Source organism: Drosophila biarmipes, chromosome 3R (genome assembly GCF_025231255.1).
Source record: "Drosophila biarmipes strain raj3 chromosome 3R, RU_DBia_V1.1, whole genome shotgun sequence".
Taxonomy (NCBI): domain Eukaryota; kingdom Metazoa; phylum Arthropoda; class Insecta; order Diptera; family Drosophilidae; genus Drosophila; species Drosophila biarmipes.
Window position 1 is genome coordinate 3980049 of NC_066616.1, and position 27085 is coordinate 4007133.

Consider the following 27085-nt stretch of genomic DNA (forward strand, 5'->3'; position numbering starts at 1 on the left):
TCTCCGTCGCCAGTGGACCTCCAATTCGGCAGTATCCTTATCGGCAAATCATCAACAATTGCGACGCATAGTTTCCATGAAATCTTATTAAGACATAAATGCTACACGATATTTTTCCACTAATAAAGAACACATACTGGGAATGCTCGCATAGACACCTCGCACCGAAGGCGGCTATAAAAAGCAGCAGTCAATGACTGAGAGTTGCGTAAAAATTGTTGACATGGAATTTCGAGGATCTAAATTTATGCGCGGCCATCGAAAATACTTATAAATCATGCCTAATGCCTGTCTTTAATAAATTAAAATCATTAAAAGCGGATTATCAGCCGGAATGGGAAAGTCTGTGGAAACGGAGCGCGAGAACTGGGGTCCAAAGTGTCCGAATCCGACATGAGTCCCAGATATCTGGTTCACTTACTTGGGTTAGACGCACACCCCACCTGGGCACCATCTGGAGGCCTTTGTCCGGTCAATCAGCAATCGATTCAGCAGCGATTCACCTCCTCGTTTAATTACCAAAATCCGACGCTGAGAAGCGTTACGCATTCGCAGTCTTCGGACCCATCCGCTCGAAGAAAATCTTAATTAACGAACAAACAATTAACGCGTATCTCATTATGTTCTGTGGGCCGGCAATCTATCTAACTTCTGTCCGTCTCTCCTCGCCTCTTCAGTCATTAAGGTGGCTTATTTCTTCAGCCGCCATCGCTTTTATTTTTTTCGTCGGTCGGGAAACCATTCATAAATGATTAACGTTGCCAAAGTGCAATTAACATTGCAAACAAGGGCAGAGTCACGAGGAGGAAGAAGGTCCGCACCCGGACCCCACAGATACTTTTACCACTTCCCGCGGCCGCTTTATCGGCATGATAATCAAAAACAACGCAACCAAACTGAGTCTCCATGCGGCCATAAAAGCCATATAATAATCATAATACTTGTGCCCACATGGCCCGCTGTCTGTGCGAGTGCGCTTAATTTTATTTCGTTTTTCTCATTTTTTTACTATTCGAATTTGCCCATATAAACATTTTTGTGACGCGCGGTAATTACGCTGAAAAACTCATTTGACGGGTCGCCCATTCAGTCGCCGTGTAATAAATCTTTCGATGTGTATAATTTGGTGAGTGAGCCTGGCCAACGCACTGAAAATCGTATCTGGTAGATACGAGCGATTGCTGGGTGCACTTTTTTTTACATGGAGAAAAACTGGAGCGCACTCGTCAGAAATAGTTTTTCTGGTTATCTAGCCTAACATTGGGTAGTACCAGTGACAAGAAAGGTACACAAAAACAAAAAATTAAGATATAACACCGGGTGTACTTACTTACCATATATAATGTATTACCAGAGGCAGTATTTGAGTTGAAGTACACATTCAAGAGTCTAATCCTTATAAAAGTACTTCCTTTTCTATGAATGTTTTTCCGGTGTAGAGAGATTACTTATATAATTATTTATATATGTATACATTTATTTTTATGCTTTTGCACCCAGTCTGTTTTTCCGGTGTGCCCTTCGCACAACAGGCGGCTCAACTCTGGGGTTGGGCCGGAGATTTTGGGATGCGGACTGGATCGGTTGGTCTCAGTTGGGATCTGCTGGTTTCCAGGTCTCCGAGCTGCCCGCAGGCAGTCGGAAAAAGGGAGAGGGCCGGGCCGGCCATTAAGTGGAATGCCTAGCCTGCAATCATTACTCATCCGAGGCTCTAGGGTTTCCTCGCATTCGACTATTGTCAATGGCAAAACAATGAGCAGGCGGCCGGCAAACAAATGCAGCGCAGCTAGCGGGGGGCAGATAGTGGATGGCAGATCCAGCTAGCGATACAGATACGCCACTGCCAGCAGACACAGATGCAAACTACAAACGACAGACTTCAGACTACAAGCTACACATATGTGTGAAAGTATCTCTAAGTATATGCCACAATTTATGGCTTCCTACACAGACACACTGTGGCCCCAAAAAGCAAATATGTATATGACAAGTCATAAATGCCTCAACCTCATGGACACAGTTACAGCAACAGCACCAGCACCAGCAAGAGAAACAGAAACAGATACAGATACTTTAGTTGTTGCGGAGGCCATAAAAAGACACAAAAATCGACTGACACATCGCTCAATAAACATAAATTATAATTTATTTAACTTTTGCACTTTGTTTCATTTAATTCTCAATGCTCGTTTCCAATGCGAACGGGATTCGTTTGTTTATTATCTTGTTTGCTTTGGTTTCGTCGGACTCATTTTATTCGGCGGAAATTCAATGAAAAATTCAAGGAAAACATTTTCAGCTGGCTCCTCATTAAAAGACGCGCCACGCACAACTATTTGAAATATTTTAATTATTTTCCACTCACATAAGTGTGTGCCGAGGGTGTAGGCGATTCGTGGGCGTAGCAGGTTATTTCGAATTATTTTTTAAAGCGATTTTAATTGCCTCGCCAGAGACCAATTGACGTCTGCTTTGCGGGGTGGGCCTCATTCCGGGGCCTTTCGGGGTCCAACTTGCCTCATCATCTGGGCCCGGATGATTGTGAAAAGCACTCCACTCAGTGTTGAGTTCAGTGCGCTCCGCTTGAATTATGAGCCCTGTAAATCCACATTTGAAACACGAGCCCCGTGAGTGCTGATAGTGTGGCACAAATACAGCACAGAGCGGGGAAAAGTCGGCCGAAGGCTGCGAACAATGACAAGTACGTGAGCTGATACTCCATGCAGCCGACAGGGACAACCTCCATGAGGCGAATACCCGGGCTCAGTTCCTCGATCGTGACTTATAACCCTCCCCAGGCAGCAAAACGCACTCGACTTATTCAAGTTGCCCAAATTAATATTTAATTAATTTGCATTTTTATTGTGTTCGGTTCAGTTGTTCTTCGGGTTTTTCTTACGCATGCAGCCCAGTAGTATAATAATTCCTTTATATCCATAATATGCTAGAAATTTATTCCGCTTTACATCGTTATATATACGAAATAATTATATTTTTGTGTTCTCTTTGGGTTTTCAATTTGTCAGGGGTCTAAATAATTTACATGAAAAATGTTTGGCTTCAATCGGAACTGAATGTTTATGTCCATTAGGGTTCGCTGTGGGCCTACGAAAAGTAGCATAACTAATGCAAATGTTCAGCTATGGTAGTGTGCAAAAAAACTTGTTAGTCATCTATGTAGTTTGGCTTTCATATATTATTCAAAGTGACATGCACAATAATTATGAATAAAACTACTATCACATTGAAATACACATATGTATGATACATGCCCGGGAAACAATAGCTGCTCATTAATATCTACACACGCAAAGCTTAAATTGAAACAAGTTTGATCCGATAATGCCTCTAAATTGTTCTCTAATTTAACAAATTTAACAGCGCTCCATTTAGACAGACTCTCTGAGGTCGTTCGATTGAACAAAAATCGTTGTCTTGGCAGTTTGGGCAGACTATATCCTAAGCTGGGCGGAAGGGAGGATTCCGGCAAATAAGAAATAAAGAATTGCTAAATGCGTTCACAGCAGAATTAACGATAACTTTTTGTTTCACACACGGATTTATATCTGATTAGCATTTCACGCTCGATAAGTTTTCTTAAATCAGCGCTCAGCGGCTGAAAACTGATTCGTTTCACATTCATAAGTAATCCGATTTTATTCGTATGCGGCTTCGGCTAACCAATGCCCTCGCAGAGTATCGGATGGATTGCATGTATATTCGGTACATACTCGTATTAATTTGCTGCTGGCCTAGATAGTGGTTACGCTGCACAGGCGTAGTTGGTAGGTATGCTATTTAGATCGTATGCATCAATTTGTTAGCTGGCTAATTTGGCTTAGTTCGCGGCTGATTTGGTTGTCGTAAGTCACAATACGGTTGGCTAATGCAGTTTATGTACTTAGAGTAATTAAATATAGGTATATGCTTTTATGACGACTACTCGTTACCATCATTTGGGGTCTGTTCGTGTCTTCGGGAGACCCAGTTTCGAGCTTAACTACCCAGACCTGTCTGAACAGCTCTTCTGAGATGTATCTTCTTCGTATGTACACGTATATGTCTGTCTTCCCCGAACTTTGGCTGCCATCTTACATATAGTTTTTACTTGTTACATTGTTTTTGGCGTTGGTTACCTAATAGTTTTTATGTTTTACTTTTATGCCGCGTACCTCTACTCGGATCTGGCGCATGGAAACAAAGACGACACAGTGCGTTTCGAGTTTAGGAGTTATCGTAAGTGATGGCAGCTCGAAAACAAGAAGCAGTAATTGATTCTAAGGAAAAGCAAATCAACAGGAAAGCAAAGGCCCAAATGGCTAAGTATAAAAAATATAATAAGCAGTTAGGGGAGGGTTTGGTTTGAGCCCCTTCGCGAAGGCCCGAGGGAAGCTTCCTACAGCCTTGAAACGCACTGGATCCAAGAGGCGATGCACTTAGGCAGCTGTAAGCGTTAATGCTTTTAATTGTTTTTTACGTATAAGTGCTTTTGAGGGGTTTATTTTTAGATATTTTGCGCTAGCTAACTAGTTTTACACGTTTGTTGCTCGGCCAAGTCTAAAGTTTGTAGTTCAAGTTGATTTTTTAGTGTTTCGTAGGCCTTTTGAAAGCTCTGTGACCTTCCTCTCTAGCGCCGGCTGCCCCCATCTACTCTTGCCCGCTGAAAGGCGGCTAAGTGATTTGGCTTGGCTCAGAAATGACTTGGCTAACTGCTTCTGGGCCGGCCAAAAGTGTTCACAATTGCGCAAGGTTTGGGGATTATTTGGGTTTTAAGCGCCCAGGCAAGTTCCCACTATAATTAGAAATTAGAAATCAATGACAAATCGCTTTTGACATCACCTCGGCCGCTGACTCAGCCGAAACCCACTAACTAAGCGTGGACGGTGAAAAATAAATACGAAATTCCCATTTGGCGAGCTTGATTATTTATAGTTTGGTAAGCTGTTTTTGGGCTGGGCATTTGCATACTTGCGCACAATAATCCGTATAATTTTATTTTTGGCTTATAATCATCCGCTCACGGAGAGAGTGAGGTCAATTAAGTGCCATTAATTTGCCTTTTTAATTAATAATTTATTTTTTAATTTATTTAAAGCCGCTGCTCAAATCCCGCAGTCTGCCCGCTCCGCGCTGCGCACTCGTGCATATAAATTATGCTAATTAGTTACAGCTACCGCCTGACAATTTAATACGTATATTTGCATTCGTTTTATCTGATCTGTTATATTTTTTAATTAAAGCTTATTAAAACTGTCGCTCGCGGACCTCTCTGCCTGCGTCTTATCATCGAGCACGAATATATTCACATTTACTTTTACGCTTAATTTATGACTTTGGCAATCACCGCTGGGAAACTGGCATTATAATCACCGAAGCCTAGAAAATATTTAAATGAATTTTCTGTATTTTTCTCCTCTTTTGCGCTCTTTTGCCCGCTAAAATGTTTTAATTATGTCAGAAATGATGTAGCTCGCTTGGCAGCAGATTGAAGTTGACCCAAAAATAAAAAACGAGCAAAACGGAGGGCAGAAAACGCGATGACTACCAAACCGGTTGCCTAGCTCTGAAATTGGAGAGCGGGGCCCCGAAGTATCTGATGTCTGCAGCCTGGAGTCTGGGAGTGGAGTCTCCTCCGACTCGTAAATATCGGCTTTATGACCAGCCTCAATGCGAGTGTCCTCCGCTTTTCGCTTTGTGGCTGCCACTTAGCCCCTGCCACGCCCACCGGCCGCCCCCGCAGACAATGTTTGGCAGACGGCTTCCGACGCTGAGTCTCTGGGCCCGCATTTATTTTATGTTTGTTTTTCGGCGCTTGACAACGTCCGTCGCCGCTTCCACTCGGGTTTGTGTTACCCATTTATCCCCAGCGTGGACTGTGTTTAATGCGCTTTGCGTCATTTTATTTCGAACGCCTTCGTTGCTTGGGTGAGCTCTCCCGACTGGGATTAAAAATAACCCACTCCTGCAACGGGTGTCTCTGTTTTATGCCTCTTATTTGCATGTTTGCCATGTTTCACTTCGCTTTTTGTTTGCCTTGCCGGCCATCATTGGGTTTATTTATCTGTTGATGACTTTTAAATGGCAGCTGTTCGCCGCTCAACGGCAGGAACAACGTCTAAATAGAGTCAATTAGAAGAAAAACCCTTTTAGTTGACCTATCCCGCTCTATAAGGCCAGCCTTCGACCCGAGTTAGTCGAGTTTGGTCATTGGGAATCGCGTTTGACTGCGGCGAATCAATCTAGTCACCTGCTCAATAGTTTTTTGCTGTTTTCCACTTTCTAAATAGAAATTGGGTACTTTCAGAAGGGCTCCTAACTATAAGATACTAAGCGATTCTAGTAATGCCAATTAGCGAGAAATAACATTAGTCGGAAATGGCATTCTAGCCAAGGCAGTCCGATCAAAGGGAATTTGTTCTGCACTTGCGTAACCCTGTGAGCCCAAGACTGGTCGGACTTGAATGAAATCGTAAACTAGCAACTAATCGACAGACGGCTATCAGCAATCCCTCTCCACCTAGCCCCTCCTCCTGGGTGAGTAAATGCCAAAAACACAACCGCCCTCGATCCTACCACTTGATCACTGGGTTAATTTCAGATCTGACTGAAACGCCGAGTAAGCAAAGCACTCGAGTGCGGCTCTCGAGCGACTGGACATTATCTGCGGCCCACACGCGGGACAGTAATCAAATCAGATGCGAATGCGAGTGCGAGTGCGGATCCAAAGTGCAGCTTAGTAATGCCAGACCTGGCAGAGACTGCCGCGCGGCAACGGGGCGTATGAGTGACGACAATGGCGATGACCTCGCACTCGAGGGGCGGTGGGCGGTGGGCGGAGGGCCGGCTCCGGGGCCATCACCCAGCCAGCCGCATGCAAATGGCCCAGCAGCTGATGGCTGATTGCTCAAACGAAATGAAAACAAACAACCGACGCTGTCAGCTGGAGAAGCGGTCTCTAGTATATTTTAATTACACTTGTGTGAACACCGCCGCCGGCAATTGAAATATTTTTCCGTCTCTAATCTACGACCAATTTAATATGAATTGAATAAATGAATAGATGGCAATCGTATCTCGGAGCACGGAATTGAGTGGGGTGGATCCCGGGAGACTTCGCCATTCAGGAAACGAGCGCTGCCTTGTTTGGATTCGGCGTCCCAGCGAGATTGCTTTCTACGGCAAGTGCTGATAGATTGGCTGTACGGCTGGCCGGCAGAGATTTCTAGGGTCTTAAGTGGGTTTCTGGGAAGTCAGGGGTATGGAAATAAACACGTTGATTAAGTATAGGCCAAACCGATAAGGAACTGTGGGTCGGATGTACCAGAATGCCAGTGCTTAACAGCGAAGTCCGGTTGTTATTTCAGAGGATGGAACTGTAGTAGTAGTTCGAAAACTAAGTCAACTCAAAAATACCTAAATGGGAACTAAATGTCTGTTTTTGTAGATCTGTCGTGGCTTGGCCATTTCTCGGATACCGCAGAGACGCCAGGACAGGCCAGAGCAGTTCCTGCTTTGGTTCCGTCGTGCTCCAATTGGACAGCCGTCTCCACTAGTTGATTCGTAAGTGGATTCGCGTCAACTTGGACGCAGTCTCGGACTCGTTTGGATTTAGGGCAGCCTAAAGCGGCTGGGTTCGAGTCGGGTGAGTCAGCTTTTGGTCGCCGGGCAGCGGATGTCGTTCGTTTCGGTTCGAGCTGGAACTCTTTTTCGGTTTAATTAATTCGCTGATTGCCGCACTGAGTCCTCAGCGGGTTTCCCTTGCCTATGCATAAATTAATCAGTTGTTTACTTCCCGGAACCCGGCAACTCCCATTTGCTTCAGCGCGCAATCAATAATGAAAAATACCCATTTTCCCGAGGGACCTTTTGCCGAGCTAAAACAATTTCAGACGATAACATCTCGCACTTCCTGGCAGCTCAATCTCCCAGCTCTAAACCACTGAGTGTTCGCCTCCCATCAAGGGCGCGATGTGGAGTCGTAAGCATTGGTTTGGGGGAAAATCGGAGAACTATGTAAAACCAGCAACACAGACAAAGGCAAATGGTTTATATTGCTGGTAAAAGTGAACTTCTGGTATAGCGGCTAACAATTTCTTGATTTTAGTGGAGTTTTTGAAAATGAATTCCTATGTAGAAGAAAAGTCCGCCATTCCACTTCTGTTCTATGGGTTGGTATCCGTTGCCTTAAATCATGCCTATGTGAATACTAGTCCCCTTACCATCCTTTGAAACACGAAAGAAAACAAAATAAAACTTAAAAAACACAATATTAAAACAGTTTATGACAAAATGGTAGGGTCAAACAAAAAAGCAAATATAAGATTTTTTCAACAAAAAAGGAGAGAAGAACTTCCTAATTTAAAAAAATACTGTTGAAAGATGGAGCAACTCGAGATGAGAGGTGTTTTTCAAGGTGTTTTTTGGCTTTCCTATCGCCTAACAAATAAAAAAGGGACCTAAGCCGTTTTCGGAATTCCTTTCAGTTCAAAGGTTTCCGCTAGCGATGGACTTCTGTGCGCAGACGTTGCCAGTTGCCAGTTGCCAGTTGTGTTGCCCCAACCCGAAGCCGGGTCTTCCATCAATGACAATAATCAATCACGGCTCGCCGCAGATGAAAAACCAAGAGGCGGCCAAATGGGGGAAAGCGGGGCTGAAAATCAAATTAGGGAGAAGAAAGAAAAACAGAAAGGGGAGCCGAGATGGGAAGTGTGAAAAGTTGGCCACAAAAGCCGACGGCAGGGGAACTTTTCTTCGCCGCAGCCAAATCACTCGAACTACGCCTTTCTCTACTCGCTTCTAGCTTGAATTGAAAACACAATTTACTTAATTTTTGCATATCTCGCTTCAAATTACGTTGCATAATTTTGAATAATTTTTATTCGTATTTTTTGTGTGGCTTTTTCTGCTTTACTCGCCTTCTCTTCATCGTTTGGTAATAATTTTTGCTTTTATATTTTTATATTCTTTCGGTAAATGGTTTGTTGTAACATTTTGTTGATTTTTAATTAATATGCGTATGTGTAATTTTTAGCAATTGTTGTTTGGTTGGATGTTGTTGCCGTTGTTGTTGTTGATTTTGTTGGTTTACACAGAGCGGTTGTTGTTCTTTCTTGTTGGTTGTTTAATTTAAATTAAATTAATCACTAAAATTATTTTATAACAAATATCACTACAATAGTTTGCATTTTTTTGTTGTTTGTTTTTGTATCGTTTATCAATTACTACCATTACTAAAAAGAAAAAAAGATCGCTCGTTTCCTCTTTTCTCACCGTCGGACAACAATTTCTCATAGCAGCTAAACAGAATTGAATTTCATCTCTTAATATTCGTTAGAGTTAATTACTTTTGATTCTAAAAGCTTTGAGGGGTGTGTATATAGTACTGTTTAGGGGAGGATCTATTGGTTATTCCTTGAGGCGGCTATTTCATCGACGCGTACTTGGTAGGCGCCTGTCTCATGTGTTGCAAGTTGCCTGTTGCTCCTGTTGCTGCTGCGATGTTGCCGTTGTCCTTGTTGCTGCTGCTGCATCACACGTTGTAGCAGGAGATCTGCGGCAGGTGCTGGAATGTGGGCGTGGCCGCCACCGCAGTGGCCGCCGAGCTGAACGGCACGAATGAGGTCTGTCCGGCGGCAGCGGCGGCTGCCAGGTTGAGCGAGGCGGCCGCCGCATAGGGATGCATCCGCTGGGACCGCAAGTACTGGCGGTACTTTCCGCTCAGCTTGTCCGTGGCCGTGTTCACCGCCCCCGTCGCCCCCGCACTGCTCACTGCCCCGCCCCCACCACCTGCGCCCACCGACGCCGACCCGCCCGTGGCCGCTCCGGAGGTGGGCGTGGCCGAGTAGAGGCGCATGGGATTGGTGTCAGGGCCGGCCTGATAATTGCTAGGAACTGTGGCCATCGGCGAGCGGTCCATCAGCATGGACGCCGCGTCCCAGGGCGGAGGGGGCAGGCAGTGTTGCTGCTGCTGCTGTTGCTGCTGCTGCTGCACCTGCGACTGCTGCAGCTTGCCCCCGGCGACCGCCGTCTGTCCGTAGTTGCTGCCCGAGATCATGGCGTCCCGCTTGCCGCCCCCAGCCCCTCCCCCGCTCCCCTTGGCCGCGTAGTGGTTGTGGGGGTGCAGCATGTGGTGGGGAGTGAGGGCGGTGCGGGCGGCCAGCGCAGCAGCCAGCTGATCCAGAGGCAGGCAGTGAAGCTGTTGTTGCTGTTGCTGTTGTTGAGGGCGATTTGCTGAAATTAGAAGAAGAATAACAAATGGTTAGTTTATTATTATTATTATTAGCTTATAAAATAAAATTAATTGTAATTACGAACAGACAAGCAAGTAAAACCCAAAGGCATTCATCGTTTCGATGTTTTTAATTATTATATTAATAATTATTATTATAATTATTATAATTATATATATAATTATTCTATTCTGGCCATGGATAGTTATAGTGGATTATATTGCAATTACGAAAGTTAAAAAAATCTGATAATCATATCACAGACCTGGATAGCAAGAGCAGAAAAATACACAAATCATATAATTTTTACAAGTTTTTACGATTACAGAATGAATACTTTTTGTAGTTTACTTCCTGTATTGATAAGATGCAAGGTTTATAGATTCAAGTTCTCGTTCTTGGTTAAAAATGCAAATGTTTTAGATATTTCCGGTAGTAATTGTGCGTAAACTATGACCAAGGAGCTGCACAACATTTTGGAAGCGGCTAAAAAATGTCATTTCTTTAATAAGGCTTTGTCGGTTATTCCGAATAGAACAAAATAAACATTTCGTCTTCTGAACTTGTATTCTAGTGATTAAAACATTCAAAAGCTGTGTCAATTAGAGCACATAACATGAACGACGATTTCAAAAACCCTTTTATCAACAATTTGGGAAGCTCCAAATATATTTGACTAATGCTATTAGTGTCTTCTATTTATATTAAAAACCCAGTACATAAATAAAATGTAAATGATGATTTTCTTTCTCTTGGGTTTCTTTGTATCGGTGTTGATTGCGATTAAGACGCCACTCGTTTGACAAATAAATTAAATGTTTAAATGCATTACATTTGAAATTTGTATATTATGCAAATAGAAGAACGTTTCAGAAACCTTACACCCAGAACAAAACAAGTAAAGTAATCTGTACTTTTTGATAAATTTTGATTTTAACTATATAGAATTTCAATTAAATGTATGTCTTATATATTTATATAGAACGATTTTTTAAATCACCAACGGCTATAGCAATGGGATCTAAAATGTTCGTCTCGCAAAAAAGATGTTCTAGATTATATCAAAAATTGTATTCGTAATTATTACACAAGCACAAGAAAACACAAAAAAGCATTGCAACCTCTTTTTCCATTATCCTCATTAAAAGCTGTGGAAGATAGCTAGTTATACATGCAATAGAAAATTGACTTTTGAGAATGATTTCTTTTGAAATCCACAGAAAGAATGCTATTTGGAAAGATTCCTTTCGATGACTACACAATATGCGAACTTATTTGTTTTCTTTATTCTATTCCACTCACTTTATCGCAATCAACAACCGTCACATACGACCACAAATCCAATTCATAATTCTAGGCTGAGTAAGTCTTGTAAGTAGTACTCACCAATCATGTATTCCTTGCTCTGTTGCTGTTGTCGTCGGCGTTCCAGACTAGATTGTTGTTGGTTGTATTGAGGCTGTTGTTGGGGGTAGTGAGCCTGTTGCGACATCTGCGACATTTGCTGGTGCTGCTGCCGCAGTTGTTGCTGCTGTTGTTGGTAGCGCTGCTGCTGCTGCTGCTGCTGTTGCTGCTGCTGCTGCTGCTGGGCGCTGGTGGCTGCCGCCCGAGCTCCTCTCCGGGCGGCACTGCTGCTGGGCGCCGAGGCAACCGCCGTACCGCTTCCGCCCCCGCCCAGGGCGGCCCCGCTGCTCAGTGAACTGCTGCTGACCGCCCGAGCGGTCGCGTGCATGTTGTTCACGAAAGGACTGCGCCGCTGGGACTCCATCTTGCGGAAGTAGCACGGGTGGATCATCAGCAGCGGCTCCACGCGCTGGCCCGCCGGCGGCTTGGGCTGGTTGGGCAGCTCGTACTCCACGCTGCAGTCCACGTGCAGCGGGATGCTGTAGTCCTTCTGCGGCGACGCGGCGGGCGCGGTGTTGCTGCTGCTGCTGCTGGCGGTCTGTTGTTGCTGCTGCTGCTGTTGCTGCTGCTGCTGTTGTTGTTGTCTGCTGTTGGCAACGGCGGCGGCGACCTGCGTTTGGGCCGCCGCCGCGTGGCTGTGGCGCTGCGAGCTGCTGCTCTTGTTGGCGGGCTGGTGGAGTTGTTGCTGGCGGTGGTGTTGCTGCTGCTGCTGCAGCAACTGTTGCTGGTGCGCGGCCACCGCGGCGTGGTACATGTGCTGCTGCTGCTGCTGCTGCTGCTGGTGCTGCTGCTGCGCCTGGCCGTGCTGCTGCTGCGACTGGCCGTGCTGCTGCTGCTGTTGCTGCTGCAGGGCGGACAGGGCCGACATGCCGTGCGACAGGGACGACATGTCGTAGTTGGCGTAGCAGGCGGCCATCGTCATTGCTGGGTTGGGGCTGTTGTAGCTTTTGCTCTCGTTTCGGTAACACAGAATGCGCTTTTGGTTGCTTTACTTTGCTTTTCAGATTTTTTGCATTTTGCGGGCGTTTTCTCGCTTTCTTCACTTTCGAAAAAATTCACTTTTGTGGTTTTATTGGCACTGGTAATCCAAAAAGAGCGGCTAACGGTAAATTGCCGCTGCAGGTAATCCGTGAGTGTGAGTGAGTGTGTGTGGTGTGGCTGTGTGGCTGTGTGCTTTTGCTGTATTTGTTTTTGTTTTGAGATAGGAGGAACCTTAATCCATATGTGTTTGCTTTGGAATTCGCTTTGACCCGTATATATTTAACTGCTGTTCGCGTGTTTAACTTTGTTTCGTTACGTTATTGTATATTAGCGTTTTAATCAGTCTTTGTTTGGTTTTACATAAATGCAGCGAACAGTTGCAGCTGCTGGGTGAGTGTGGGTGAGAGTCTGGGGTGAGTGAACAATCCACGTGTGTTTCAGTCTTTTTGCCCGTTTCGCTGGCTTAACCGTTGCTTCCTCCTTGACCGTTGCTCCGTGTCTCCGCCGCGCTTCTCATTCGTTCTGTTCTCGCGGGAGTGGGTCGCGGAGTAGGAAACTTGTTAGTTCTAGTGAGCGACAAGCGATAGAACTGCCGAACGACGTCTCGTCCACTCGAAGAAAAAACGGGATCTGAGCGGCGACCGAGAAACGCTGTGTGGCTGCTGGCCTCTGCCCGGCCGCTGCTGGCGTTGTCAGCGGGTCTCAGAGAGCGGGCGCGTTGCTGAATGCGGAGAGTGGGAGCGGGAGCGCGAGAGAACGGGAAAGTGGCAAGAGAGCGCGCACGAAAACAGCTGTTGGCCAGACGCCCGAGTTAAGGCTTGTTTTTGTTGCTGTCTGGCGACGATTCGCCCACTTTGGTATCACAATGTGTCCCAGTTGGGTTGCTTTTGGTCAAACAGCCTGGGCGATCACTCGCAGCGCGACGAGGGTCTGACTCTCTTGAGAACGTTTTTGGTCCGGAGCACTCTTGTCTTGGCCGATGTCCGCACGATTCGAGCTCTTTGAAGCGACTGAACCTCGGTCGCGTCGATGTTTGGCAGGCCAGCACTGGTTGGCCTCCAGGCCTCGCAGTCGCTGCGCTGCCGCCCTTCTGCCGACGCCTACCTGCTGTTCGGCACAGCTGATGTTCCGTGACGTATTCAGCACGCACACAGGCGTGCGGCGCGAGCGCAAGAGGCCTTGTTATTGTTGCTTTCCCGAGGAGAGCCAATTGCATTCCGTGGCAGCATATGGCCGCTCTCTCGTGCGCCCGTGTGTGCGTGTGTGTGGTACACATTCAGCCATGTTACTACACGGCGGCCATCTTTACAACCGTTGGCGAGAGCGAGCAGGAGAGCGCGGGAGAGCGAGAGCGCGCAGTATTTTGTAACTCGACTTCGTTCCCGTTTAAGTGCTGCCCTGCTTTAATTTTACTGCAAACGCTTTTTGGGAGCAGCTTTATGGCTCGTAAAAGCAAATAGGGCCTAAAAGGGTTAACGGCGGGCCGAGCTAATTGAGTCGCACGAAGGGGGATAAAATAATCCGCCAGTGCGACATGATTATTCGCGGCCCTTAGCTTGGCACCAGAACTTAAAAGAGAGATAAGCTGAGAAGCATCTAGTGGAACCCCCTTAAGCACACCTAGTTCCTAAATATAACAAAAAGCTCCCCCCTCCTCGGATGTGGAAGCCCAAACTGCGCACTGAGAGACTTTTCCACGCTTCTGCATCCCAAAAAGAATGGCAAGCCCCAGCAGACAGCGAAATTAAACATTTCTGCACTAAAAAGTGTGCAATTTAATTCGGGAAGGGGCGCCGTCTCTCTCGCACACACATTCCGAGAGCGCGGGCTAGAGAGAGAGCGGCCGAGGCAGACGGAATTACACACATTGTAATAAATAAGGAAGGTCGTTGCCATAGCAGCCGCCGTTGGCGTCGTTTTTCCCCCACTTGCTCTTGTCGCCGCGAGAGCCGCTCTCCCTCTCAGGTGGTGCTCATTCAGCAACGCTGATAACGAATCAGCTGTTCTGCTGCTCGGGGAGGTGTGTCCGCGTGCGAGTGTGTGGGTGAGTGACGACTGTCTGGCTGCCTCTCTTTCGTGCTATTTTCTTTTCTCCAAGCATATGTTTGTTGGCAGTCGCCGTGGTGGTGGTTGTTGTTGTGGCTGCCCGTTGTTGTTGTCATACTGGCATTGCCTCGGTTGTTGTTGTTTAATGGAAGGGAAGGAAAGGTAATGTTCTGCCAGGTATTTCAATTTGTGCTGAAAAGTAGCCGCAGAGTCGGGGAGTTGGTCAAAATAGCCCAGAAGAAATGAGGATTATGGAACATCTTATACTCCTATAGGTAAATGCGGAAATGGAGGTTGAACTATGATAGTTTGGTCTTATATCGAAATTCCTTTTCTAAAAGATTTATGTTCCTAATGTATCTTGTAGCTGTCACGTTGCTATTTTTCCTTACATTTTTTGTACATTTTGTGATACTCAGTCTAAACATTACAAATATATGCTAAAACGATACTACAGTAAGTTAATTCGTCAAATAAGCGAATAGGTGGTGCATAAGTACACAGGTAATATCAAATCTAAATATCCATAATGGTGTGGCTTGTTTTAATGCCGAGATACTTTTTGCAGGCTTAAGGTAATTATTGTTTTTGATGCGCTGTGTTGCCAATGATTTGTTTCTACTGCTGTTGCTGTCTACCACCAGCAGCGTTGTTGCTCCTGAAAGTGTTGATACTAACTAACTACCGCCACTTATGCTGTGGCTTTTATTAGTCGTACTCTTGCCATTGTTCCACTCCAATGGTATTGCTCTTGGATTTCGGTTGCGATGTGGCTGCAAGTAGTTGCACTTGTGCCTGCTCGGGCTGCCATTACTGCTCTGGGTCTTCTGCTTCGCCGCCGACGTGCTGCTGCTGCTGCTCGTGGGCTTGGTGTTGCCGCCGTGATGTTGCTGCTTGCGTGCTTAATGACGAGTCGGCCGCATTACAGTTTGATTACGGGCCGCCAATTTGGAAATTACCGAACTGCTCGAGTTGGAGGAACGTCGCTCTGCGAGTGAGCCCATGGCTCAACCTCGGCGAACGGCAGAGACAGGGGACGCAAGCGGCAACAGGAAATTGGCCAAGACTGGCACCAACAACCACAACAAACGCCAGAAATTATCTAGAAAACTTTACGAAATTAGAAATTCTAGGCAGATAATGGTTCACTCAAGTGGGGTTGCTAAAACTGCAGAACAACAGAGCCATTTAAAAGCCTTCAAACGCGGATGTTTGCTTTCTGAAATTACTTTCGGTCCTATACAGCTTTGAATTTCCGTCACAGGGCCACACCCGCAGATCTTTTGGTCACATAATATGTTAATTACGAGTAAGGAGGTGGGTGTGGAGGCATAATAAGATTAATAAGATCGGAAAAAGAGTAGCTAGGTCTTATGATTTAGATACTGTTGTCTCGCAAAGTAGACAACTTGGATACTTCACTGTTTTATTTAATATTCAGGGATAAGCAACCGAAATGGAGGAAGTTTGCCGGACCTATAATACCAATCTTGGTTAGAATCGGCTATCGCATTTCGGAGGCAATGAAATATATAATTTTGTTCCATTTTCTATTGATAACATCCTTTATGATAACACCCAGGACGCCCGTCTCTCCCCAGGGCCGTTCTTCTGAGCTGCTTTTTCGGGGTTCTGGCATTCCCTCATTAAGTCGGCCCAGCCCACATTTCCTGTTCCCCTAATCTCTGTCATCGTCTCTTTTTGCGATTCCATTGTGCCACGGCCGCTCCTCGGCTTCCTTCGCTCCTTTCTTCCCTTCTGGCATATCGAATTCGTAGCCCAACTGCCTTTCTCTTGTTGCAGGCACAGTCTCCGATCCGTGCCGGTCCGCCCGGCACAGTGAGGCCCGGCGGAAACCTGTTTGCATTATTGAGTAACCGCTAGCCGGCCTGCGTCCGAGTGCGACCGGTTGCGCTGCATGACGCTTCCCCAGAAGAGGTTTTGCCGTCGTTCTGTTCCCCGATGTCCGCCCGAAACTTTCATTTTTGGTCCCGGTACCCGGTGGGGGTGGAGGTGTGCTGCCTTTTTAAGGAACCCTATTTGCCGAGAAATGCACGCACTTAAACCGAACTATGTAGCTAGGTAGCTGAATTTCAACTAAAGTCTACAACACACAAATACGCATTTTGAATTCGGCCTGTGATGTGCACTATCTGAATATGCCGAACTGATCTTTTAAGGGGTAAATAATTTTCAAAATGGAATGTTTTTGTTTCACAAATCTACAGAATTCGATATATTTTTAAAGGTATGCCGTTATAGCCCTCGAATGCTCTTTCTGACGAGTTTAGCAGGAGTAATAACCCTTAATTGGTTAAAATGTTACTTGTTAGTATTTTTTGCAAGTATCTTCTTCATTTTGCAGGTATTCTTCTTGTTAGTATAATACGTTCTGTTACATTTATAAAAACTAGTATGAAAATTTGTTGTTTTTAATGTTACTTGTAGCACAGTTATACACTGCAGCAAACTATAAGATCCAATCAAGGGTAGCTGGCAATTGTACTTCCAATTTTGCTCTAGCAAGCCAACTCCTTCTCTTGCCAAAACTTTCTTTGGCAGAAGTCCCACTTTAAGGCCACTGCTGGCAGGGTATATCACGATCGAGCGGAACGAGCCGACAGCCTTTTTGTGTGTCCCCTCTTGCGCGCTGCAGTTGGCTTGTCTGCCTGGCTGTTTGTCTGGTCCGCTTGTTAATTCGAAATAAAAACAGGAAAATTTACTTTACAATCTGTGCTAAAATCGTAAATTTCAGCCCGGCTCAGGGGAGCGGCGTTGCACGTCCAGTTCCGCAGGTAAGACGCGGCAGGCAGGCAGGGCAGGCTAATCCGCCTGGGCATGACAACGATGACTATTTGTTCTGGGCCCGGATCCCGGCCTCCCCGTCCGCCCCTCCCCTCCCGCCGGCCGCTCGTTCTGTTTGCGGTTCCACGTATTCTCGGATTCTCGTACTCTCGGGTTCTCGGCCATGCCTAGTTGTTATCTCTTCTTATTTAATTTTTGGCTGCCATTGCCGGAGTTGCTGTGCTGTCGCCGTCTAATCTCCGCGGCAATATCATCACGAACGCTGGATGCCCAGCTCACCGGCTCCTCAGCTCCTCAGCTCTGCAGCTCCTCGGTGCGAGAGCCTGGCCGTTGATTGATGCGTTTCCCATTCGGAATTTATGCCATGGACCATTTTGGGCAAGCGCTAAGCAATTCATTTTTTTCCATCCGAGCAGTCCTTCCCCTCCCTCTGCCTCAGCCTCGATCCTATCCAGACCGTTCAGGGGTGGTTACTCAGCCACTTTCCCGTCAAAACTGGATGCTTTTTAGAGCAGGACCACTCTGCTTTTATGAACACTTTTTTCAATAGGATTACCATATAAAACCAGCTACCCGAAATCTTGCATCTTGTTTTTTTAATAACCTCTTCGTAGAGTACAGCACAGAATTTGTCACATTGTATACGTGGAAAAATAATATTACTATATTATTATTATAAGTTTTTGTTCCCTGAAAACCTGGGCGTCGGTCTGTATGAACAATCGGTAGGACTTTGTGGACCAATTCTGATTATTTTTTGTCGTGCCCATAGCTCTAATACCACCAGTATTGGTTGTCCTTCCACGCATTTCATTTCCTTTACACAAAAGAAATATATCCGTAAAATAAATGGTTAAAACGCCCCAGCCCATTGAATAATACATTTTACCAACGAAATAGTTACTCGTTCAACCAAATATACACTCGACCTACCATGCTTTGGTAGTTTTACTATTATACTAGCAAAGCAACAATAAAATACACTTTCGTAGTTCTGATAGTGGTCCATCTTTTCTTACTATAACTATCTATCAAACAAAACACCTCTTAACGAGGTGGAAAAAAGTGACGAAAGCACCTCCAACAAACAAATGTTCTGATATCAACTTCTGTGAAGAAAACGTAATTTACGATCTACTAAATAAATACAATTTCTACATTTTTTACATTCAGCACGCTTCTTGAAAATAAAAAAACTAAGCAATGGCATATTGAGTTGCAGCGTGTCGAAAGTAAAAAGTGTAGAAAGTGTATTTATTTATTGATGCGTCCCCCGAAACAATCGGACGATTACTGTAGATTTTCATTTCTTTGTGTATACATAGTAGTCGCCTTCGCACACCCTCCTGGTGCGCATCTTCACTACGTGGACTGCCGGGCTCAGTGATATTGGTCAGTTTTGCTTGTTCTACTCTAGTTCTCAATTGTGACTGGGAAACATCGAAATATTATTAATGTAACATATGTTAAAAAGCGTTTAAGTCAGCGTTTAAAAATAGTTATAACTTCAATACCCAATCTAAAACCATCTTCAATCAATCTATTGATCCAATAACAAGTGCACTGTAGCTAGACTTTACCTCTTCACTGGGTGCCTGACTCGAAGCTCATTTTCCTAGATCGCAGTGGGCATCACTGATCGGGTCCCCTCCAGCTGCAATCAGCGGCTCGATCGAGCGTGCGATACTCTGCCAGGAACCACGGCAGCGGCAGCAGCAGCAACATCTACCGCAGCAACAGACACAGCAGCAACATCAGCAACGTTGCCGGTGGATTTCGACTGCGGCTTCGAACGGCAGTGGTAATGGCGATGGAGACGGCGTGCACGTCGAGTGAATCTAAATTGCTAAATACCTTTTTATGGTTACTGGCAGTCGCACTGTACCGCTGCCCCTGCTGCGGAGCTTCGATTTAACATTTAAAAAATGTATCTTCGTATCGCCGGCTTTCGCAGAAGCGATCCATAGTTGCTTCATAATGTATTGTATACATTTTGATTTTCCCTGAAAGCGAGCTGGCCTCCTCATTCCTGTGATTCATCGTGGGGCTGCTGCCGCTTTTGGAGTTGCTCCTTGGCATGTTTTTAATAGCCCTTCGGGAATTATTCATTTCCATTGTCTCACTGCCGTCCAATTTCGATTGCCCATCAGTTATAAACAATTTCAATTATTTTTCTCGTCTCCTTTTGCGGCGCGCGGAATTATGCAACTAATTGCCAGGAATCCGGGGCATTTGACTCCCAAAAAGATGTGTTCGTCCTCCATCCTGATACCCAGTTGTCTGTCAGCTGGCAGATGCATAATTAACTTGACCTTCGCTCGCCAGGAGGGATGGCCAGGAGCACAGCCGGGAAGGGGTTGGCTCAGGGGTACAGGGCACAGGGGTCGAGAAACTACAGTTATACGACTCGGAATTTTATTATTATTCTTCTTGTTTTCGAACGCGAGGATGGGTTCCTCCACTTCCCGGGTTCTACGTTTATCTCTCACATTATGTTTTTTATTCGAAATGCTATTAAACGGATTCCTCTGAAAATACTTCTGACGAACTGGATCCCGGAATGTCGTTCGAGTTTGGGCTCAAAAACCAAGCCACTTTGGCAGGCTATTATAGTTATGTCCCTGGGCATTTCTGGAATTTCATATATAAATGCCATATATCCGATCCTCAAATTTGTCGGCGGGCAATTATTGTAGATCGTAATCACAGGCCTGGGACAATATGAGTGCCGCTTAACGGTTTGTTTGATGAGTTTCGATTGAAAGCTTTTTACCTGTTTTGGGGAGCGGTTGGTAAAGGAGAGAATGTGAGGGAAATAAAAGTAATTGTGCCGGATTTTAGTACATGATTTCCAAGGCTGCATAGAAGTTTAATTTCAATTAGAAATGGAGACATAAGGCAAGATCAGCATCTGTAAGTCTGTCACTTTTTATGCAAGAAAGATTGGCAGTTTTTAAGATATAGCTTGTTTCGGCGAGCATCATAATACATTCAATACTATAGCTCCCAAACAATAAATTACACAAAATTTTGGAAATTGAAATCGAAACCTACGTACATAACTCCGAGTATACATAATGCTTCCAGAAACTTATTTCCTTGTTGCATATCCTATACACCTCTTAAAATACAATTTTAGCTTACCATAAGCCGAAAACTGTGCCAAAGGCACTTATTTTATAAGAATTATTGTATCTTTCCTGCTCCTTGAAATTCGTAGTGCCTCATACCATAAACTGACATATGAGTTGTCGTGATAAGACTGCAAAGCGCCTTTATCGTAGTCACTCCAAAACTACAAAGTGCAAAACGCAAATCGCAAGTTCGCAAATTCAGAGCCCAGAGCGCCGCGCCCCTGTGAGTTAGGGCCACTTGCAGCGCATATATTTAAAATAATTTCCAAATAATAACAGCTCCTCTCCAAGGCAGAACTCCCATAATCTTGCCCGCACTTTACAACAATTACGATATTCTTGCGTGGAGGTTATAAAAAATGATAAAAAGAGAGAGGAAACGTCGAATTGGGAATCCCGCCGGCTGTAAACGGCGAAAAACCATCCAAAGTGTATATCAAGTCTTGCCATATAAAGGCACTCCACGGATCCAATTAGTAAGCAATTTATATGCACTTTGTTCGAGCGAGGGTTTGACTTGGGGTTTTGTTTTTCCTCGGACGAAAAAGAGCAAGGGGAACGTATCTGGATAATATATCTAATGGCTATTGCTTTGGGAAGTCCTCAGTGACGTGTACTGTAATTTAAACGTGTTGTTCAGCGGATATTTGTAAATTGTACAAATCATTAGATGGCATTAGATAGAAATTGTTGTTAGTTAATATTTATAATAATTTTTATAGCAGAAAGTTTAGTTATTCCACGTCAAACGTGGCACACATATTAACTTTTAGCCAGAGGATCCAAATATAGCTAAGCTGTTTCTTATTTTTCGGGTTGTAAGTTGTAAACCCTTTTTATTTCTAAAATATTAATTTGTGTAAAATTTTGTCATATATTTTTCTTTACAAGTTTTTAATTAGTTTATTTTTGGCGTCTTCCAATTACACGCAAGCAAATGTAGTTTAGTTTCACAATTGAAATTAAAATATTATTTTTCGGCCTTTTGCCATCACACTTACCCGATTTTCGCATGCCTCTTCCACTTGGCGACACATTTTCGAGAAACTTAATACGCTCGTCCCAAAGCTCCCCGCTTGAGCCGCATTTAACCAATTTGATTGCAGTTTCAAATTCCAGTTATTAAAACCCGGCGGGCGGAAGCGGGAAGGGGCTGAAGGGCGGGTAAACGAGGCAGGTAATTCTGTCACTCCACTTGACACATGGGGGTTGTTCGGCCGCCCTTGCCCTCGTGTTGCACATCCATATTCAGTTGCTGCTGATGCGGGCGCAATATATTTAAACAAATTGTGTTCGTTCTGTTGTGCGGGGATCTCGTTATAAGGGTACCACCTGCCAAATAATGGCACACTCTGAAAAACAAGTAACAAGGTACTCTAATCGGTTCCACTTTTTAACACATAAAAAACAGTTTGGTCTTAATCTTAGGATTGTACTTTTTGTTTAAATTATTATTATTATTCATTACTGATGTGTATTAAAATATTTTGTTATACGCCTACAATTTTTTTGCGTGCAGGCTCCAAAACAAACGTACGAGCGCTTTTTGCAGATGTTGCGCTCGTTTGGCCAAAGTATCCAAGGGATTAAGGCTGTGGATGAAATGTATCTCGCAGCGCTCGCGTTTTGCCTGGCACGCTATAATTTAGCATAAATTGTCCATGCTGTCGAGATTGATGTATCTGTATGACCTGATTTGCTGATTTACAGTAATTTCCAGCTTATTGCGCGCCCGGAGAATTGCCGGCACACACTCGGCGGCACTCGCACGTTAGTTCTTAGTCGCTACCTGCAGATACATTTTGTTTGTGGTCGGTTTCCAGGAAGTGTGCGCCAGATACACGAAAGATACGGCTGCGGATCTCCGTCCCGCATCCGCATTTGAATGCGGGATACCAAATTCACGAATCTCTGGGATACAAGTACATATCTTCGATGCCCACCACTCGGTCTATCCTGCGGAAATGAATTTCGTGCCATTAATCATGCGGCCAATAGGACTTTTACCAGCAAGCTCCTTGGATGGCCGAGCACTTTTCTGGGTTTCTGGCCTAATGATGGGTTAGGTAAAGGGATTGAGCACCGGGTCTGTGGGTCTTTGCGATGGAAAAATGGAATTTCAGGTTGGATGGTTGCTTACCCATATTTAGTTAGTGTTCGCCTAAGCCCTAAATGGGAAAACAGTGTGTATTGTACAAATGCAGTTTGAAATAAGCCGTTTTAATCTGCACGAATCACTAAAGAGTAGTTTTAAATTCGCAAAGTCGACGAAAAATACACATTGAAGGGTCTTAAACTTGAACGTAACAACTTAAGTCGTAAATTGGGGAGTATAAAATTGTATTTAACATCCAACCGACATAAGTAAACTTTTTAAATAAATCTATATAAAATATTAACTTATGAACACACCAAACGAGTTGGGTTTTTGTACCATTTTTTAGGCGTATCCGACGGATCTCCCATAATTTGGCGCTCAATCAGTCCGCTTCATTCGCATTCCCGCTGCACATTCAAGCGGCAAAGGGGTAAAAGAGGGGGCGGGGACGGGGGCTGAGACCTCCGCTTACAGAGACCCCAATCCCAAGTGAACCAAATCGAATCGAATCGCTTCGAGTGGAAACGAGACGAATGGAAATCGAATGAAAATGGGAATAAAACTCATTGCACGGCCACTTGAGACGCCTTGAAACGCCTTTGACGGCTGTCGGTCGACTAAAGTTGCTTTGATATAATACACTGGGAAAAGTCAAATGTATACAAAAATTGTCAAAGTTACAAAATAGGAATAAAAACATCTCATTTTATATAACATTTTTAACTAGGTTTTTAAGCTAGGGTTACTTAGTTCTTTAAATTAGAAACCCCATTCCCCGTTTTTAAATAGAAGTAATTATACGAGTATGCAAGTTGAGTTTTTACAATTTTTAAAAAGCTACAACTCAAAATTTAATGAAATAAAAATAAAAAGCTTATGAATGAAATTCATTTAAAAATATTTACATGTATTTTAAATGAAGCCCAAAAAAAGGGGTTCAGATCGTAGTTCAATTTTAGTTTTAAGCAGGGTGGCTTGTTTAACGTCTAGGACCTCTGGCGTGATAGAGACCGGCGGGAAATGTTTCAGTGTACCAAGCAGAATTTAATTCTATTTTTTATGTGCACCCCCGACTCTCCGTTACTTCCTGTTCTGATCCAATAACAAATCGATGGCGGCGATAATTTCCACACGCAGCTGCTGCCGCTGAGCCGCATCTATTTATCTTGCTACCCTTTCCAGGTCCGATTCCCCCTGTATGCGAACATATATCTCCTTTTCCTTGCCGTTTATGTATTAAGCCCTTGAGTGCGATATTGCGGCTCAAGTGCGAAAGCGGGAAGCCTTAAGCTTTTCATTTTGCGAGCGGAAATAAAACATAAAAGTAACTCTTGGATGTTTAATGATAAAGTTTGCCCCTTTGCAACCCCCTGCCCGCTTTTGAGTGTGTGCTTGGCATTGTTCATTACTGCCACGCCCCTTCCCTGCCGCCCTCGGGGCGCTGGATTTTGCGTTTTTGCACGCTCAGCGAAAAAACAGGAATGAACAACAAAGAAATAAGGAGCGAAAAACAAAACGGGAATTGTTGAAAGGGAAAAACGCATTAATTACGCTTTTTCAGCATAAAAAGCAGAAATCGAATCGCACGGATATGCCCGGGGTGGTTTGGGTATTACTTTTATTGCTGCCCTCCCAAAGGATACTCTCAGGATATCCATGCCCCGATCCATTCGGGCTGGTTTACCGCTTGATTATGCGCACTCCATGGATAATTTCTGGGCGGTTCCCGAAACTATCTCAGAAACTCTGACCAGCTGACACGCTCCATTAAAGGGGCTGGGGAGGGGAAGCGGCAGGACGGACCGGAAGTCAATAAATGAAAGTCGACAGTTTCCAAATTAACCGAAGCAATGACAAACGCCGGGCAACAAAAATCGACAAACTATCAAACAAATTGTCGTGAAAAAATGAAACAGAACAAGATGAAGATGGACGGGGCGAAAGCAGCCAAGCGAGAGCAGAAAAAACAACCGCAAAGATACGAAAAGGACGACGTCAAAGAAATACAAATGGAAGGCCACACCTGCTGTGAAAGTAGTAGGTATAAGCAGTTGCAGTTTTTGAAGATACCTAATAAAGGCACAGATCATGAATGGATTTGGATATTTATATAAATAATATATTTTCTTCAAATTTGTACAGTGGTGGGGTGATTGTTGTTAAACTTTAAGAATAATATTTTTACTTTTTTGTTTACAACGTTTCATTTAACAAATTGCATCCTGTTATACGAAAACTGCGCTCCAATTTCTTTATAAGCTGTTAGGAAATGTGAACTCCAAGCTGCTATTCTCTTGCCCGCAGCTGTGCCACAGAAGCTCCGCCGCTGCAACTGTCGCTAATTGCTCGGCTGGGGACTGCGGAGCCACGACTGCGGGGTCAGAGGGCGGCAGGGGGGGCAGGTTAAATATTGTTGCCAGGAAGTCGTTGAAAATCAAGCGAAACGAAATGGCTTGGCCGGGACCCTTCTCCCTCCCCTCGCCCGATTTCGGTATCTCCGACTGCAGACCGCAGACCATCGGCAAAGGGCAGATTTGGGGGAAGGAAGCGGACGCGAGGGGTGTTCGCACAGTTGCCTCGGGCGGCGAGGGGAGTTGCAAGTCTCATTAGCATTTTTTGCTGGCGGTTGGCTTTTATTATATGCATGTTTTTTCCCGATTCTCCTTTTGTATTGATAATTTATGCAGTCTCACTTGTGGGCTGTAAATCGTTTGATAACACGCAAAACTTGCTAACGGAAAGTGCCAAAAAATGTGCCTAGAGGCTAAACGTACACACGCCTGCACTCACATGGTATGTAAATGAGTTGTGTTTTAGCCGAACTATGTGTTTCATTTCTTGTATGTAAAAGTACATAAAATGTAAAGGTGGGTTTGTTGAAAAAACGCATTCGGACAAAAACATTGAAGATATCGTTCTTTAATATTCATGAAATTAATAGAAAACTGAATTCTTGCTGCTTTTACCTTTCTACCCTTCCTAGTTATTACAAAAGTCTGCAAGATGTCATGATGCAAAGAAAGCATCTGCAAGATTCCATAAGGGGCTATCTGCACAACTGCCCAACCATCCATCCATCCCATTATTTCCCGTTTATCACCTCGTTTTTCCCGTACCACTAAACGAGTATATTGTTGTCTTTTCCCACCATTCCGCAAACTGCGTTTTTCTATTGTTTGTGTTGTTGCCTTTATTGTTATTGCGCTCGTGTATTGTATTACCATATCTATTCGATCCCGTCACTACTTAAGTTCTATTGTGCGCCGCCTGGGTCACATGTGGGCCTCCCCTCCCCCTCTTTCGCTACACTCAAAACAAAGCCAAGTAACAATATCGAACTAAAAGTAAGGGTACTAAATATAAGGTGAAAAATCCAAATCTTTAGAGTCCTGATAGAATGAGGATAGGATTCAAAAACTGTGGAGAAACTAATAGTCTTAAGTATTTTACCTTCATCTCTTACTTACTTACTTAAGAATATTGTGAAACAATCCTCAATTGAAATACCTAAGGAATGTTTACATTTTACATAGTCTCTTATCTCAGTGCATCCTGGTATCCCTGTACCACTTTCCTGGCCCCTTTGTGCCTGTGTGAATGTGACAGCATGGACAGTGCCAGGGGCAAAAGGAAGGGGCAGTTGCAGTACATAGCGAATAAAGGGCCGCAGCGACGGAAGCCTAAGAAATTGCGAAAAATGTCACAAGCAAATGGCGACGTCTGTAGAAAAGGACCACAAAGAGATGCATCTCGGATAAACAAGGGCTGACGGGGAGGAGCCTGTGGCTCGGGTGCACAAACAAATGTAAAAAGTTGCTGGGCGCAACTAAATAAAATACATCCAACAGTGCTCCCATTTCCACTTTCTTCTGAAAAACTTGTCTTTTCATATACGGCCTCTGTAAAACTGAAGGAGAGAGGAAATAGAACTGCATCCTCTTAGATAATAGTTAGCACGAGTCCGCCCTCACCTATATTCCCCCTATCAAATGATAAGTCGGCCGCGTCTGGTAGTAAACTTACAAATGATGTGATGCCAGGATGCGGTAGCAGTTGGAAAAACAGTCCCCGCCCTCCCATTACGTCGACCCACTGCTAGTTGTTCATTAAAGCCCTGGCCAACGCCCCGCCGGGCGTTTTGGGTGGCAACTGGCACGTGCCATAAATTCGGGTGTAAATGGAGCATGCCCAGAACCAAATACTGTGTCCTGTATCCAGGCAGCTTTGGCGTTATCTTACAATAAATTGCTGTCTTAGTTTTGTGGCTAGAAACCCACCCCAGCGCCTCCGCTGCGGGCTTTGCGCCCCTCGGACTGCTCACCACCCCCTGAAAAATTAATATTAATTTTGAGTGTGTATTATTATATTACACGGCAGCAGCGGCAACG

At 44.6% G+C, this 27085-nt stretch overlaps 1 protein-coding gene and 1 long non-coding RNA gene across 2 annotated transcripts; one reads left to right on the top strand and one right to left on the bottom strand.

The window, feature by feature from the left end:
• The first annotated feature begins 6255 nt into the window (after window positions 1-6255).
• On the top strand, window positions 6256-7072 carry LOC122817805 (uncharacterized). Its single transcript, XR_006367373.2, has 2 exons — window positions 6256-6534; window positions 6599-7072. It is a non-coding gene; the product is annotated as an uncharacterized LOC122817805 (long non-coding RNA).
• A 2325-nt stretch (window positions 7073-9397) lies between these two features.
• LOC108032906 (centrosomal and chromosomal factor) lies at window positions 9398-13633 on the bottom strand. The gene is made up of 2 exons (XM_017106966.3): window positions 11616-13633; window positions 9398-10230 (listed from the first exon to the last, which is right to left on the bottom strand). The coding sequence occupies exons 1-2, from the start codon at window positions 12553-12555 to the stop codon at window positions 9530-9532; spliced, it is 1641 nt and encodes a 546-aa protein (XP_016962455.3). The 5' UTR covers window positions 12556-13633; the 3' UTR covers window positions 9398-9529.
• Between the last annotated feature and the right edge of the window lie 13452 nt (window positions 13634-27085).

What these genes read in the sequence shown, in the direction of transcription:
- LOC108032906 (XM_017106966.3), bottom strand. Translation starts at nt 12,555, where the DNA reads ATGACGATGGCCGCCTGCTACGCCAACTACGACATGTCGTCCCTGTCG. An exon ending in GAGCAAGGAATACATGATTG is followed by an intron (nt 10,231 to 11,615) that starts GTGAGTACTACT and finishes TTCTAATTTCAG; the next exon opens with CAAATCGCCCTCAACAACAG.